Here is a 12,662-nt window from a genome sequence, read left to right on the forward strand (position 1 = left end):
ACATAAAAGATACCCAGGAAATAATTCTGAACACTGGGATAAACCCCCAAGCCAGCAGGAAGAGCGGCCCTCCCATTTCTATCCCTTTTTTTTTTTTTTTTTTTTTACTTTTGGCTGCCCTGCAACATATGGAGTTCCAGGGATCAGATGCTAGTTGCAGATCCCAATTCCAGGGAACAGAGCCCGGCTGCCGACCAATGTTGCAGCCGAGGCAACACCAGATCCTTAACCCACTGTGCAGGGCCGGGAAAAGAACTGTGCCCCAGCGCTCCCGAGATGCCATGCCGCTGATCCCATTGCGCCAAAGCAGGAACCCCAAGCCCTCCCCTTTCTGAGGGACCAGGAAAATCCCTTCCTTCTGCTGAACTGGGGTCCAGCTGAGCATTCTTGAACCCGCGCCACAGGGGCCAGGAGTCCTGCGTCTGTGCTGGTCGGTGGAACCCCAGACACAGCAGAGGAAAGTGCCTGCCGCCTAGCACAGCACGCTTACTTGGATTAGGAACCAAACTTTGCAACTTTAAGGACACAAAAGCCAGCCGAGAGACAGACACTCCTACAAAACAAGAAAATGTTAAAGGTCAAATTTGCGCGATGGAAAAGGCTGGACAGGAAGAATGAGACAACTTTCTCAGCGCTCCACTGGAAACCAAGTACAGACGGAAGAGTCTGGGAGTCCGAATTTGTGCAAGAGTTAATACTGGCCCAAAAAGGATGCAAGCTTGCGTTTATCTCGGCTTCAGAGTGTGGGCTAAGTGTCCACAGGCCTCAGCACTGACAATTCAGATCGGTCTAGAAGTAATTATTTCATCTCATCATCATCATCATTGCCCGGGGTTACTAACCCCAGCATAATCACCAGAAAAATCCCCTCCTTCGGTACAAGGCAGGCAAACCCGTGGGGAATAACCACACATCTTTACTCTTCTGTAAGCCCCACTTTAAGTATCGTGTTTCTTGGAGTGCAAATTGTTTGGGTGGGGCCCCCAAATGCCAGCCAGAGTGATTCTGCAGCACGCCTACCAGATGATAAACTGAAAAGTCTAGACAGCAGTAGTAACTGGGACTGACCATTACTTAAGCAAGCACATTGCTGACGGGGGACATACAGAAAAGCCTGCTGGGGGACAGAGCGGTCAGAAGCTACAGTCCGGCAGCCACCAAGAGTTTTCAGGGTGGGGAGCTGTGCTCTAGGTTAACATGTGTGATGTATTAAAAATGAGCTTCACTCTCTCACTACAGGAAGAGGATGGAGAGCTTATTTTCACAAGGAAAGGTGACGAAGGGAAAAGGCGCTTCTTCCCAAGTCACGGAGCCAGTGTAACAGGCACTGAATGGACAGGCAGAAACTGAAGGGATTCTCGGGACCTGATCATTTCAGGGTGGTCATGAGTTCAAGTCCATTCAACAACCACACTAGAAGGTCTGCTGTCTGCCAGGATCTGAGTAGCGAAAGTCCCTCGGGGCAAAGAAGAATAAAGTATCTGCCCCCAGTGGGGCTCAGGGGCTTTTGGTGACGTTATAATGCAACTGGAGGAGTTCCCGTCATGACTGATTGGTTAACGAACTTGACTGGCATCCATGAGGACACAGGTTCAACCCCTGGCCTCCCTCAGAGGGTTAAGGATCTGGCGTTGCTGTGGCTGTGGTGTAGCCAGCAGCTGTAGCTCTGATTCGACCCCTAGCCTGGGAACCTCCATATGCTGCGAATGCAGCCCTAAAAATACAAAAGACAAAAAAAATAAAATAATGCAACTGGAGACCGAAGGCTGTAACTGAAGATCTCGACAAGATTGAGGCCACAAAGTTAAATCGCCTTTTTCAATTACAAGGCAAAGCGAATGAAAGGTCACCTGAAAAATACATGTTCTCCATTGTCTTGTTTGTTCCTTCAAAGCATGTGGGCGCTGGACACTGGGAAGGAAATTTGAGGAAGGGAGAAGCAAACTTTCAGAAGTAAGGCTGGAGTATTTCTTTATCTGTGACTGAAAGGATGAGTAAAAATATCACACTTTAATAAACAGCTAGTGAACACCCACTATCGAGGACACAAAGATGAGCCAGATGCGGTCCTACCAATAATAAAAGAGAGAAAAGGAACAGTGACTTGGTCACGAGGAAAGAAAAACAAAGGCAGGCCTAGAGCAGAGACGACACACTCAATGCCAACGAGGGCTGAGGCAGAAAACAACCACGGTTAGAGGGCCCAGCGGGCACTATGCCAAACAAAAATCTTTTTGTTTTTGTTTTTTCTGCGTTTTAGGGCTGCACCTGTGGCATATGGAAGTTCCCAGGCTAGGGGTCAAATTGGAGCTACAGCCACTGGCCTACACCACAGCTCACAGCAATGCCGGATCCTTCACCCACTGAGCAAGGCCAGGGATCAACCTGCATCCTCACGGATACCAGTCGGGTTCGTTATCACTGAGCCACAACAGGAATGCCCAAGTCTTTTTGTTTTTAAAGAACAGTTAGAAATCTGAGTTTATATATCAAATCTCCCAATTTTTAAAAACTGGAAAAACATAATCATTCCCCCCCCCCAAAACACGACTCAAACCAAACAAGACATTTCTGATGCTAAGTTTGGCTCCCAGGCTGCCAGTTTGAGACCGGAGCCTTGTCTGGAGCAAAACACGCCCTGCTTCTAACTCCCAGGACCGGAGGCTAATGAGGAAAGGTGTGAAGGTCACTCCGGCAGGCCTGTGGGAAGATGAATCCAGTCCTGGGAAAAATAAATAAAGTAATTGAGCCAATAAAATAAAACTCCAGAGGCCTGTGCTATAACTCTCACCACTGACATCTCCCCAGCACTTTACACGGTCTGCTTTACGTATCCGCGGGTTGAGTCCTCAGGTACAGAGGGTCGAATGTAAAGGACTTGAGCATCCTCAAATTTTCAGGATACGGAGAGGGGAAAGGTCCTGGAACCAGGGTCCTGCAGATACCGAGGGATGACTATGGTTTTTTAAGCTCATTTTCATGTCACTTCATCTGATCTCTCCAACAACCCCAGAAGTAGGCATCCGTTTGACCCCTATTTTAGAAGTGAAGAATTTCTGGTTCAGAGGCCAGAGGAGCAACGTGCCTCTGGTGTCACAGCTATGGAAGGGTAATAGCATCGTGACTCAAGTCTGGGACCAGTACTTTTCCAGGATTTCAAAGAGAAGAACTCCAGCCTACTGTACGTCCTAGACATCTTGCTGTGATTCTGATGTACAACCAGGCTTGATGCCCCGGGTCTAGGGAGAACCAGTGTTCTCAGCTAAGGGTGATTTTGCCCCCCTCCCCATCTTCCCACAGGAGACACTCACCAATGTCTGGGGGCATTCTGGGCTGCCATACTCTGGGCGGGGGGCGGGGGGAGGGGTTGAAGAAATGCTAAAGGCATTCAGCAGGCAGAGGGTCAGGGATGCTATTAAATGCACAGGACAGCCCCCCGACACAGAGTTATCCAGCCTCAAATATCATTAGAGCCAAGGCTGAGAGACCCTGAGCTGGATTCCAGTGCTTGGCTCCTGGAGAATCAGCAGAATTAACATCAACTGGCAGCTGGTTAGACTTTCAGGGCCAACCCAGACCCACTGAATCAGATTCTGTGGTTGAACAAGATCCCTGGGTGATTCGTGTGCACTTGGAGGAGCACTGCCCTCGACCACACATCCTTGGCCATTAGGGAATTTTAGAAGAGAAAGGAACCTTCGTGGTAAGCCAACCTCATCACTCTGTAGACAGGAACACGGAGCCACTGGCCCAGGGCCAGACAGCTTGCCGCGAGAGGGTCAAGATCAGATTCCAGGTCTCAATTCCCAGACCTGTGTTGTCTCCAAAATGCCAGTTAGGACCAGTGCATGGATGCTTTGAACAACTCATCCCTCTGCAAAGTTCATACCCATCTATGGTGGGGGTGGAGTCGGGGGGGGGGGCAGTGCCTTGGGTGCTTTCCTGAAGCCTAAAAGGAATCGATTATCCTGTTGGTTGAGATTTTTAAAAAATAACCTCAGAAGACCACAAGGGATTACTGTGTCCACCCAACATCTTCTGCCTCCAGATATTCGACCATGAACGTGGCCATCCTACTGCCCCAGCGGTGGACTCCAGCGGCCAGGAGGCTGTGGTGGAGTTTTCCAAAATGACGGCAGCAGCTGACGTGCTCTCCCCCACAGACATCTGGGGAAAGATGCTGAACTCTTTCCAGACGAGTACTTAGAATTCAGCGGCAAGCCCAAAAGGGTTTACACGGAGGATTTACGCGGCTGAGGTCACGAGCAGGTTGTAACAGGGTCTGTGGCAGCTGAGTTGAGAATCATACAGACACACAGCAGAGCCCTTACTGGATTTTTGCTCCCAGGCCTCGGGAAGAAAATGAGAACGAATTCCATCAGGTGTTCTCCCAGGCTCAGCTTAAACGGACAGATATTCTAGTTCCCCAATGGCCAGGAGAGTCTCAAGGGATCCCTTTATCCTTGTCCTTGCAAGAAACCTAACCACTGTCACAGCTGCCTTCACCAAAACACAGAGCTCGGCCTGTGTCCAAAAGAACAAGCAGCATTGGAGTGAGTTCTGCAACAAGTGAGAAGAGAAGGGAGAAACTGGAGATGTTGCTGGTGTTTGGCAACCAGCTAAAGCGAAACCAGAACACTGATGAGGGTGCGACAGAAATCTCATATTTACACCCCAAAATTGAGGCGAGGGAACGAGAATGAAAGCTTAGAGATAAATACATGCTTTGTGTAACATATGATTAGATGCAAAATAAATTGTACAAATAACGAGGAGAGGCTGTTTGGGCAGGGGTAGGGTAGATGCTGACGTGGTTTTTTCCAGAGGCCACGGTCAAGAGGAAGAGCGATCTCTTGGTGAGTTCCACTGCTCTCCAGAACCCTTCAGGGCACAGTTCACCCCTAGCTAGGCACAGCAGGGCTGGGATGAGGGCCAGCAAATGAGGCATCTCCATGCAAGGCTGTGCCCTTGATGCCTTACTCACCTCAACCAGTCCCAGCTCCAAGGCGCACACCCCATGCGCTTTGAGAAAGAGCGCTAGCGTTTTGGGCTCAAAGCTTACACACGGAGGAAAGGCGGCTGGTTTTCATTCCAGGCTTAGCCTTTTATTACAGAGAAAAATGAGTGAGCGGTACTCCATCCCCCAAGCCTCACACAGGTATCCCTACATTTCTGACAAAGAACTCAGTTAACTGACTTGCTGTCCAGCCAGCGAGAGCCGGCCGAACCTGGCTGTGAGTTTCTGCTTTCTAATGAAGCCAGTATATGATACTATCATTTATTATCCTGCTATAGAAATGGAATATTTTTTAAAGGGAAGAGGCAGAGAATGTCCTCCATAAACTCCCAGAATATGTTAGAGTTGGAACGATCAGAGGGCAAAAAAAAAAAAAAAAGAGAGAGAGAGAGAGAGAGAAAGAAAAAAATAGTCAGCTTAAATTTAATAGACCGTTTAAATTCCTAGTTGATGGTAATTAGAGAGCAAGCAGTATTTCTTTAAACGGCTGCTAGACAGAACTTAATCCAATTTAGGTAATCACTAACCTTTGCTTTTTTTTTTTTTTTTTTTTCCTTCTCTTTCCCTCTCTCTCTCTCTCTCCCCTCTCTAAATGGAATTCAAGGGAGTTCCCATCGTGGCTCAGCAGTTAACCTGACTAGCATCCATGAGGATGCCAGTTCGATCCCTGGCCTCCCTCAGTGGGTTAAGGATCTGGCATTGCGGTGAGCAGTGGTGTGGGTCACAGACGCAGCTTGGATCCCACGTTGCTGTGGCTGTGGTGTAGGCCAGTGGCTTTAGCTCCGATTCGACCCCTAGCCTGGGAACCTCCATATGCCTTGAGTGCAGCCCTAAAAAGAAAAAACAAACAAACAAACAAATGGAATCCAAGGACTGATCTACAAAGGCCATAAACTGGCAAAGCATAAGAAAAGAATATTTAAAGAGAGAGACAGTGATTGGGTGATTGTTACTCAAAGGGCCAAGTCCAATTAAAATGGAAATGGGTCTCAGGGGCTCCCTAATGTAGATGGACTACCACCTGGGGTTTCCAGCCAGGCCTCTTCACAATGGAAGGCATGCCAAGGAAGGCAGGTGGACTTCCTCTCCCACCTGGCCCTCTGGGCACCTTGCTGGACAGGCCAATCACCAGGTCTTGCCTGGGAATGTGACAGCCATCCCCTGCCAGAACAATGCCAGTAATTCGTATAGTCACAATACCTTCTGGACCTCTCTCCTTCTTCCATGGAATAACTACGGTCAGAATTATCTAGACTATTCCTCTAGTTCCTCCATTGCTCACCCAACTCCTGTCCCCTCATTTTAGTGCTACCCCACTACTCTGATCCAGAAACTTCCAGGGAAACCACAAGGACCTTAAGTACTTGGGACCCTTGGTTCTTCCTGGAAGGCCTTTAAGGGAAGACATCAAAACACACTAGGAAGAACAAGGGGCATGCATTAATAGCGGTATACCATAGGAAAGTACACAGGAATGAACCTCTCTGAGCCTTCCTTTTTACACTGTAAAATAAAGAAAAGAATATCTACCTGCTTGGGTTTTGGGAAGTTCAAATAATACTACCATAGGATGTATCTGGCTAACAGTAGCTGCCTAACAAGTAAGTTTTACTTGTACAAGTTTCAAGGTAAACTTTGGATCTCTAGCTCCTGTTAGAAACATGAATTCACTCAAGTTCACCTCTGAGGCTCCATCATTGCTTTGCATCATGTATGCTCCCAGCCTCCTTCATGGCTCCAAAGGGGAAACTTCCCTTGTAAAACAGTATCTTCTGCTTATCAGGGTATCACTGTCTCTGTTCGCAAATTACTGACCTCGTACCCCATATAAAACCCACAAGACACTTTATTCTCAGCTTTCAGCAACTGAAATACTAATTCAAGCTGACTTAACAAAAGCCACTTTCTGTAAGCACTGCTTTTTTATAGAGAGGCAACTCTAGGGAACAAACTTTCACTGATCAATGTTAAACATAGTGGGATCTTTCAGAGGGCCTCACACTCTGTTTCTCAAATCAATTCTGGATTGGTCTAGCTCTGCAAAAAAAAAGATGAAAAAGAAGAAGTTTGCAATTCAAAAAAGATTTCAGTATATTTTACCTTGTACAAGAGCAATACAAAGTTATGACCATAGGGAAATATACACACGCACACCTACAAATCCTTAGGATAGAGAAATCTTTAAGAAATCCAAAGTCCTTGGAGTTCCTGGCATAGCTCAGAGGTAACCAACCAGACTCATGTCCATGAGGACACAGGTTTGATCCCTGGCCTTGCTCAGTAGGTTAAGGATCCAGCATTGCCATGAGCTATGGTGGAGATCACAGATGCAGCTTGAATCCCGAACCCTATGTTGCTGTGGCTATGGTGTAGGTGGGCAGCTGCAGCTCTTATTGGACCCCTGGCCTGGGAACTTCCATATGCTGAGGATGCAGCCCTAAAAGACAAAAAAAAAAAAAAAAAAAAAAATCCAAAAAGTCCCGACTTCTACAGATGAATACATACATTATCAATGAGCAAATGAAAGATTATGACATTAAGTTCTGGATTACCAGCATGAAATTCTCAGATAGCAGTGTAATAGTTTTCTAAAGACAAGATTAGGATTTTTTTTTTTTTCTAATTGAGCCAGGAATAAATTTTAGTAATATCACTCTGTGATATGTGACTTTTAAGAAAAAAAGAAAAGTACAATCGACTATAAAATGATCTAATCAACCACAGAGGAACTGAAAGGAAAGATATCTCCAATACAAGCTGGCATTCAAGCCCAGAGTAAGAGATCTAGAACGCATTCTCAGCTCCACTCCTACGTGTGTGACTTCGGACAAATTACATCCTCCAAGCCTCAGCGGGTTATCTATGTCATGGGGATTAGTACCTGTGTCACCATTGTTTTGGTGCAGATTATATAATGTTATCAAAGCCTCTTAGTGCAAAGTTGAAGATGTAATAAGACCTCAAGAGGTGTCTGCCCCCTCCCTTTTAGTTTAAATAAAATATTTTTGTAATGTTCAAACACAGACCATTATTGCAATTTCACTCATTGAAATAAATATACCTTCCATGATCCCCTAGATCTGAAAGAAATGAGGGCTCCTCATCCCACTCCTGGGCATCTCTCCAGAGAAAACCATGACTCAAAAAGATACATGTCCTCCAATGTTCATTGCAGCACTATTTGCAATAGCCAAGACATGGAAACAACCTAAATGTCCATCGACAGAGGAGTGGATCAAGAAGATGTGGTACTGGAGTTCCTGCCGTGGCGCAGTGGTTAACAAATCCGACTAGGAACCATGAGGTTTCAGGTTCGATCCCTGCCCTTGCTCAGTGGGTTAAAGATCCAGCATTGCCATGAGCTGTGGCATAGGTCGCAGACGCAGCTCAGATTCTGGCATTGCTGTGGCTGCGGCGTAGGCCGGCGGCTACAGCTCCGATTCGACCCCTAGCCTGGGAACCTCCATATGCCATGGGAAGTGGCCCTAGAAAAGGCAAAAAGACAAAAAAAAAAAAAAAAAAGAAGAAGAAGAAGATGTGGTACATATACACAATGGAAGATCAGTCAGCCATTAAAAGGAAAGAAACGGCATTTGCAACAACATGGATGGACCTAGAAATTATTGTGCTGAGTGAAGTCAGTCAGACAGTGAGACACCAACATCAAATGCCATCACTAACATGTAGAATCTAAAAAAAGGACACAATGAACTTCTTTGCAGAACAGATACTGACTCACAGACTTTGAAAAACTTATGGTTTCCAAATGAGACAGGTTGGAGGGTGGAGGGATGGCTGGGGGTTTGGGATGGAAATGCTATAAAATTAGGTTGTGACGATGGTTGCACAATGATAAATGTAATAAAAATCCATTGAGTAATTTAAAAAAAAAGAAAATAAAAAAGAAATGAGGGCTCCTCATTGAGAAATAAGCTTGTCTAAACTAAGCCTTTGAGAAATAAGCCAGTCAAACTAGCTTATTTCCAATGGCTTTCTTTGTTTACACTATTAATGCTTCTGGCTGTTAGAAGCACCAATAAAATACTGAAAGGACAATGGTTGGAGTTGAAAAACCAAAGACAACTTTGTGGACTGACCAAGCATTGTTTCCCCAATCTGCTACATTCTACAGAAAACACTCTACACAGCACCTTGGTCAGATTCTAGAGCTCAATAAACCAGAGACCGACCAGCCAGGTTCCACAAAGAGCACTGCACCATTCTCAGTCTTACTAGGAACCTCATCAGGGGCTAAATTTAAAATGTGGCTAAATTAGTTTCTGCAAGTTCCCTCTCTCCTCCTGACCCACTTGCTGCTTTATGGTGTCAATAACTGCACCTTCCACCCCCAGAGCAATTTACCAAAGCACAACTTCGTGACATTTTGCAGCATGTAGGCCAGTGAAATGTCATGACTGCACTCATGGTGGTCAGGACACTAAGGGGAAGTAAAAAGGGCAGCCTCTGAGGCTTGATCAGCGAGCACCCTTTGGTAGGGGAGGCGGGGCAGGCGATGGGGACAATCTGGATATGGCGTCCTCGACTGGACTGCTGTGGTTCTTTGCAATGGGTCCCTTTGGATTTGTAGGTATCATCTGGGTAACAGTTCCAGAACTCTGCCCCAGCAAGGATGCCCAAAGACTCCAGCCTAGAGCTTATTCCAAGCGGGTCTCTGGTGCAGACTTGCCGCTGAGCCGCCTGGTGTGAGCCTTCCGTCTTGTGGGGCACATCACAGTAATTGAAACCTTGCATACCGCAGGACTGCATTGGCGTCTATAAATACTCACCGCCTTACTGCTGACAAACAAAATGCGGGCTTCCCACACCGCCCGGGGAAGAGGTGGTGGCATGTGACCAAAGGCAGGGGCCGACTAAAATAGGAGGGGAAACCCTCTTGCCAACCAGGGAGGCACCCTAGAGCCAATTACAGAAGCAAAGTTTGCATGTATGTGACCTGGTCTGCTCCCCGGCAGCCGCCCCTCGCCCCTCAGAAAAGCAGCAGAAGGCTGAGGATAAGAGGGTTGGAGCTGCAGGGGCCGGGTCTCCAGAGGTCCCCTGTGCTCGCATCGAGCTCGTAGGGGGCGCACAGTAGGCGCACGGGGGAAAGCCTCTCCAAATGGAGGGCGGGCGGGAAAGATGAAGCCCAAAGGGGATGCCGCCCGCGAGGAGAGCTGCCGGCCCCGCCGGGTCCCCGCTGGCTGCGCCCCGGCCCGCCCCAGTCGAAGCGCGCACGTCCAGTGGCGCTCAGGACAAAGCGGCTCCCTTCCCTGGCCTCCCCTCCCACGCCTCTCTGGAAAAAGGAGAATAGCAGGGAAAGATGGGGGTGTTTGGGGGCGCCCCAGTAGGCTCTTTAGATTTGCCCCTCAGGCCAAAGGAGAAAGAGACAAAGAAGCAAACTTTCTTTTTCGATCTTCTGGCACAGCCTGGGTCCCAGGATCGGCGGCATCCTGCGTTCCACCCCTCAGAGTTTCCTCGTCCACCCTAAGCTGCAGATACGGGGCGCGTTCCCCACCCGCTTCTCCCCCCTATCAGGGTCGCGAGCCCGGTCCTCTACGCCCACCTTCAGTGTCCAATCCGAGGATCCTGAACCACGCGGAGGTCCCCACTCGGTTGTCCCTCAATTTAACACTTTCCCCGAGCCTCCTCCCCCGTGCCCCTGTGAATTGTGCCCGGCGATTTTGTTCCCATTCCCGTGCCGTTGCTAAGCCTAAGGCTCCAGCCCCTCCCGAGTCACCTCGAATCGCGCACACCCGCAGCTCTCCTCCGCCCCAGACTCCACGCGCCCAGGGAAAAGTTTCCGGTCTTCCCGGGAAAGTTTCCTCACCCAAGAGCAATCAGCGACCTGGATGGCTCTCGCCGCCGCGCTCTGCCCAGACCCCTGTCCTCCCTCCTCTCCCGGCTCTGCCCTCGGCGGGGTCCTCTCCAGCCTCAGGTCCCCTCCGACGCGGGTCCACAAATGAAGCGGCAGCGGAGCTCCCGGAGCCAGGCTGGTGACACGTTTCCCTCCTCTCTCATCTTACGACCTCCTCCTCCCCCTCCTCCTCCTCCCCACCTCCTCCTCCCGCTTTTCCTGTCCTGTCTCATCGCTTTAGTTTCTCTCCAACGGGCCCCCATCCCACCCCACCTCACCCCATCCTCTTCTTACCCTGCTAGGGAGGGGGGAGGGGGGAGGGGGGCGCCTGCACTTACATCCACTTCAACAATTTCAGGAAATCCAACTCTGTAACTTGAAAAGCTGGGGAGGATGCAACAGGTCATGAGAGCTTGGCGCTGCGTTTCCCTCACACAGATCTCACACACACACACACACACACACACACACACACACACACACACACACACACACACACACACACACACTCTCTACAGAGACGCCAAAGGAGTAATTCACCAGAGGACTAGTGTCTGGGACTTCTGCTGTTGTTTTAAGGAACAGTTCTCAGGCCAATTCCAGGAGAAGTTTTCAGTGCATTAATAAAAATATAATTCCATTGAGGTCTGTCCCTTAGATTTGCACAATTCTTTTAAACCTCCTCAATTCTCTAACCAGCTGAAGGTTTAGTGCATTGGAGGGGGATTTCAAGTTTGAAACGGGAGAAAACCAACCAATCCCAACATTAAAAACAATGTAAAATTATTTTCAACACTGTTTTCTTGCAGGTGCTAAGAATTTGATGCAGCTGTTTTCAGGACTCATTGGCTTGCATAATTTCACCCTATGGTTGAGCAGGAAATACTTTACTAATGCTGCCCGTTCACACATCACACTTAGGCTTTGAAACCACAGTGGCATTTGCTGAAAAAAAAAAAAAGTTGTCTTTTTATGTCACAACTGAGAAAAAAATTTTGTATTTATTTTGATCACTGTGACCTTACAAAACCCCTAAAAGGGTTGCTGGTCAGAGTGTGCCCAAGGGGACTTTCATGGACACTCTGGTGTTCCTCTTTTCCAGTGATATCAAATAAAGCTGAGATATTCTCAGCAAACCCCAGGATGCTGAAGAGACTTTAAATCTCATCCCAGGAACTCCTGTTGTGGCACAGTGGTAAGGAAACCAACTAGTATCCATGAGGACGCAGGTTCAATCCCTGGCCCCTCTGAGTGGGTTATGGATCCAGTGTTGCCATGAGCTGTGGTATAGGTCACAGATGTGGCTCAGATCTGTCTGGCGTTGCTGTGGCTGTGGCATAATCCAGTGGCTGCAGCTCCAACTTGACTCCTAGCCTGGAACTTCCATATACCAAGGTGTGGCCCTTAAAAAAAAGAAAAAGAAAAAAAAAAATCTCATCTCAGTAATCATGTACAACAAAAGGGACTGGACAAAGCACATGCCTGGGAAAGAAAGCCCTGAAAGAACAGTGATCGGCGAGGGGACTTGGGAGATGTATTCAGAGCAGCTGTGCTGAGCATGTATGGGCCAAAGCCTGGAGCCAGAAGGTCAAGGTTAATCAACCATCATCACTCATAGGTGCAGGATATTAGCCAAGTTACTTAACCACTATGCCTCAGTTTATTCCTACGAAAATGGGATTAAAAATAGTAGCTATCTCAGGGTTGTTATGAGGATTTAATGAATTCATACAGACAAAGCGCTTAGAAGTTCTGCTGGGATTCAACAGATATTAAGCTATTATTATTATTATC

At 47.9% G+C, this 12,662-nt stretch overlaps 2 protein-coding genes across 15 annotated transcripts in view; one reads left to right on the forward strand and one right to left on the reverse strand.

Annotated features, from left to right (window-relative positions):
• Positions 1 to 12,662, reverse strand: part of PRR5L (proline rich 5 like) — a 166,569-nt gene that overhangs the window by 73,214 nt on the left and 80,693 nt on the right. For 4 of the 14 annotated variants that reach the window (XR_014837060.1, XM_021083181.2, XM_005652802.4 and 1 more), the window contains exon 1: positions 10,842 to 11,044. The exons of 5 other annotated variants lie outside the window; for them this stretch is intronic. The gene's annotated coding sequence lies outside the window, so the exon portion shown is untranslated. Of the gene's footprint in view, positions 1 to 10,751; positions 11,045 to 11,206; positions 11,305 to 12,662 lie in introns of those variants that run through there. 5 more of the 14 variants (XR_014837061.1, XM_005652805.4, XM_085011439.1 and 2 more) reach the window with 3 other exon arrangements.
• LOC146405290 (uncharacterized) lies at positions 86 to 11,011 on the forward strand. Its single transcript, XM_085010102.1, has 2 exons — positions 86 to 2,283; positions 8,498 to 11,011. The coding sequence occupies exon 2, from the start codon at positions 10,154 to 10,156 to the stop codon at positions 11,009 to 11,011; it is 858 nt and encodes a 285-aa protein (XP_084866228.1). The 5' UTR covers positions 86 to 2,283; positions 8,498 to 10,153.

Source organism: Sus scrofa, chromosome 2 (genome assembly GCF_054392235.1).
Source record: "Sus scrofa isolate SSC_HxYL_T2T_F1_AM1 chromosome 2, Sscrofa_HxYL_maternal_Yorkshire_Landrace_v2.0, whole genome shotgun sequence".
Classification (NCBI taxonomy): Eukaryota; Metazoa; Chordata; class Mammalia; order Artiodactyla; family Suidae; genus Sus; species Sus scrofa.

Excerpts from the sequence above, each read along its gene's own strand:
- LOC146405290 (XM_085010102.1), top strand. The coding sequence starts at position 10,154 with ATGAAGCCCAAAGGGGATGCCGCCCGCGAGGAGAGCTGCCGGCCCCGC.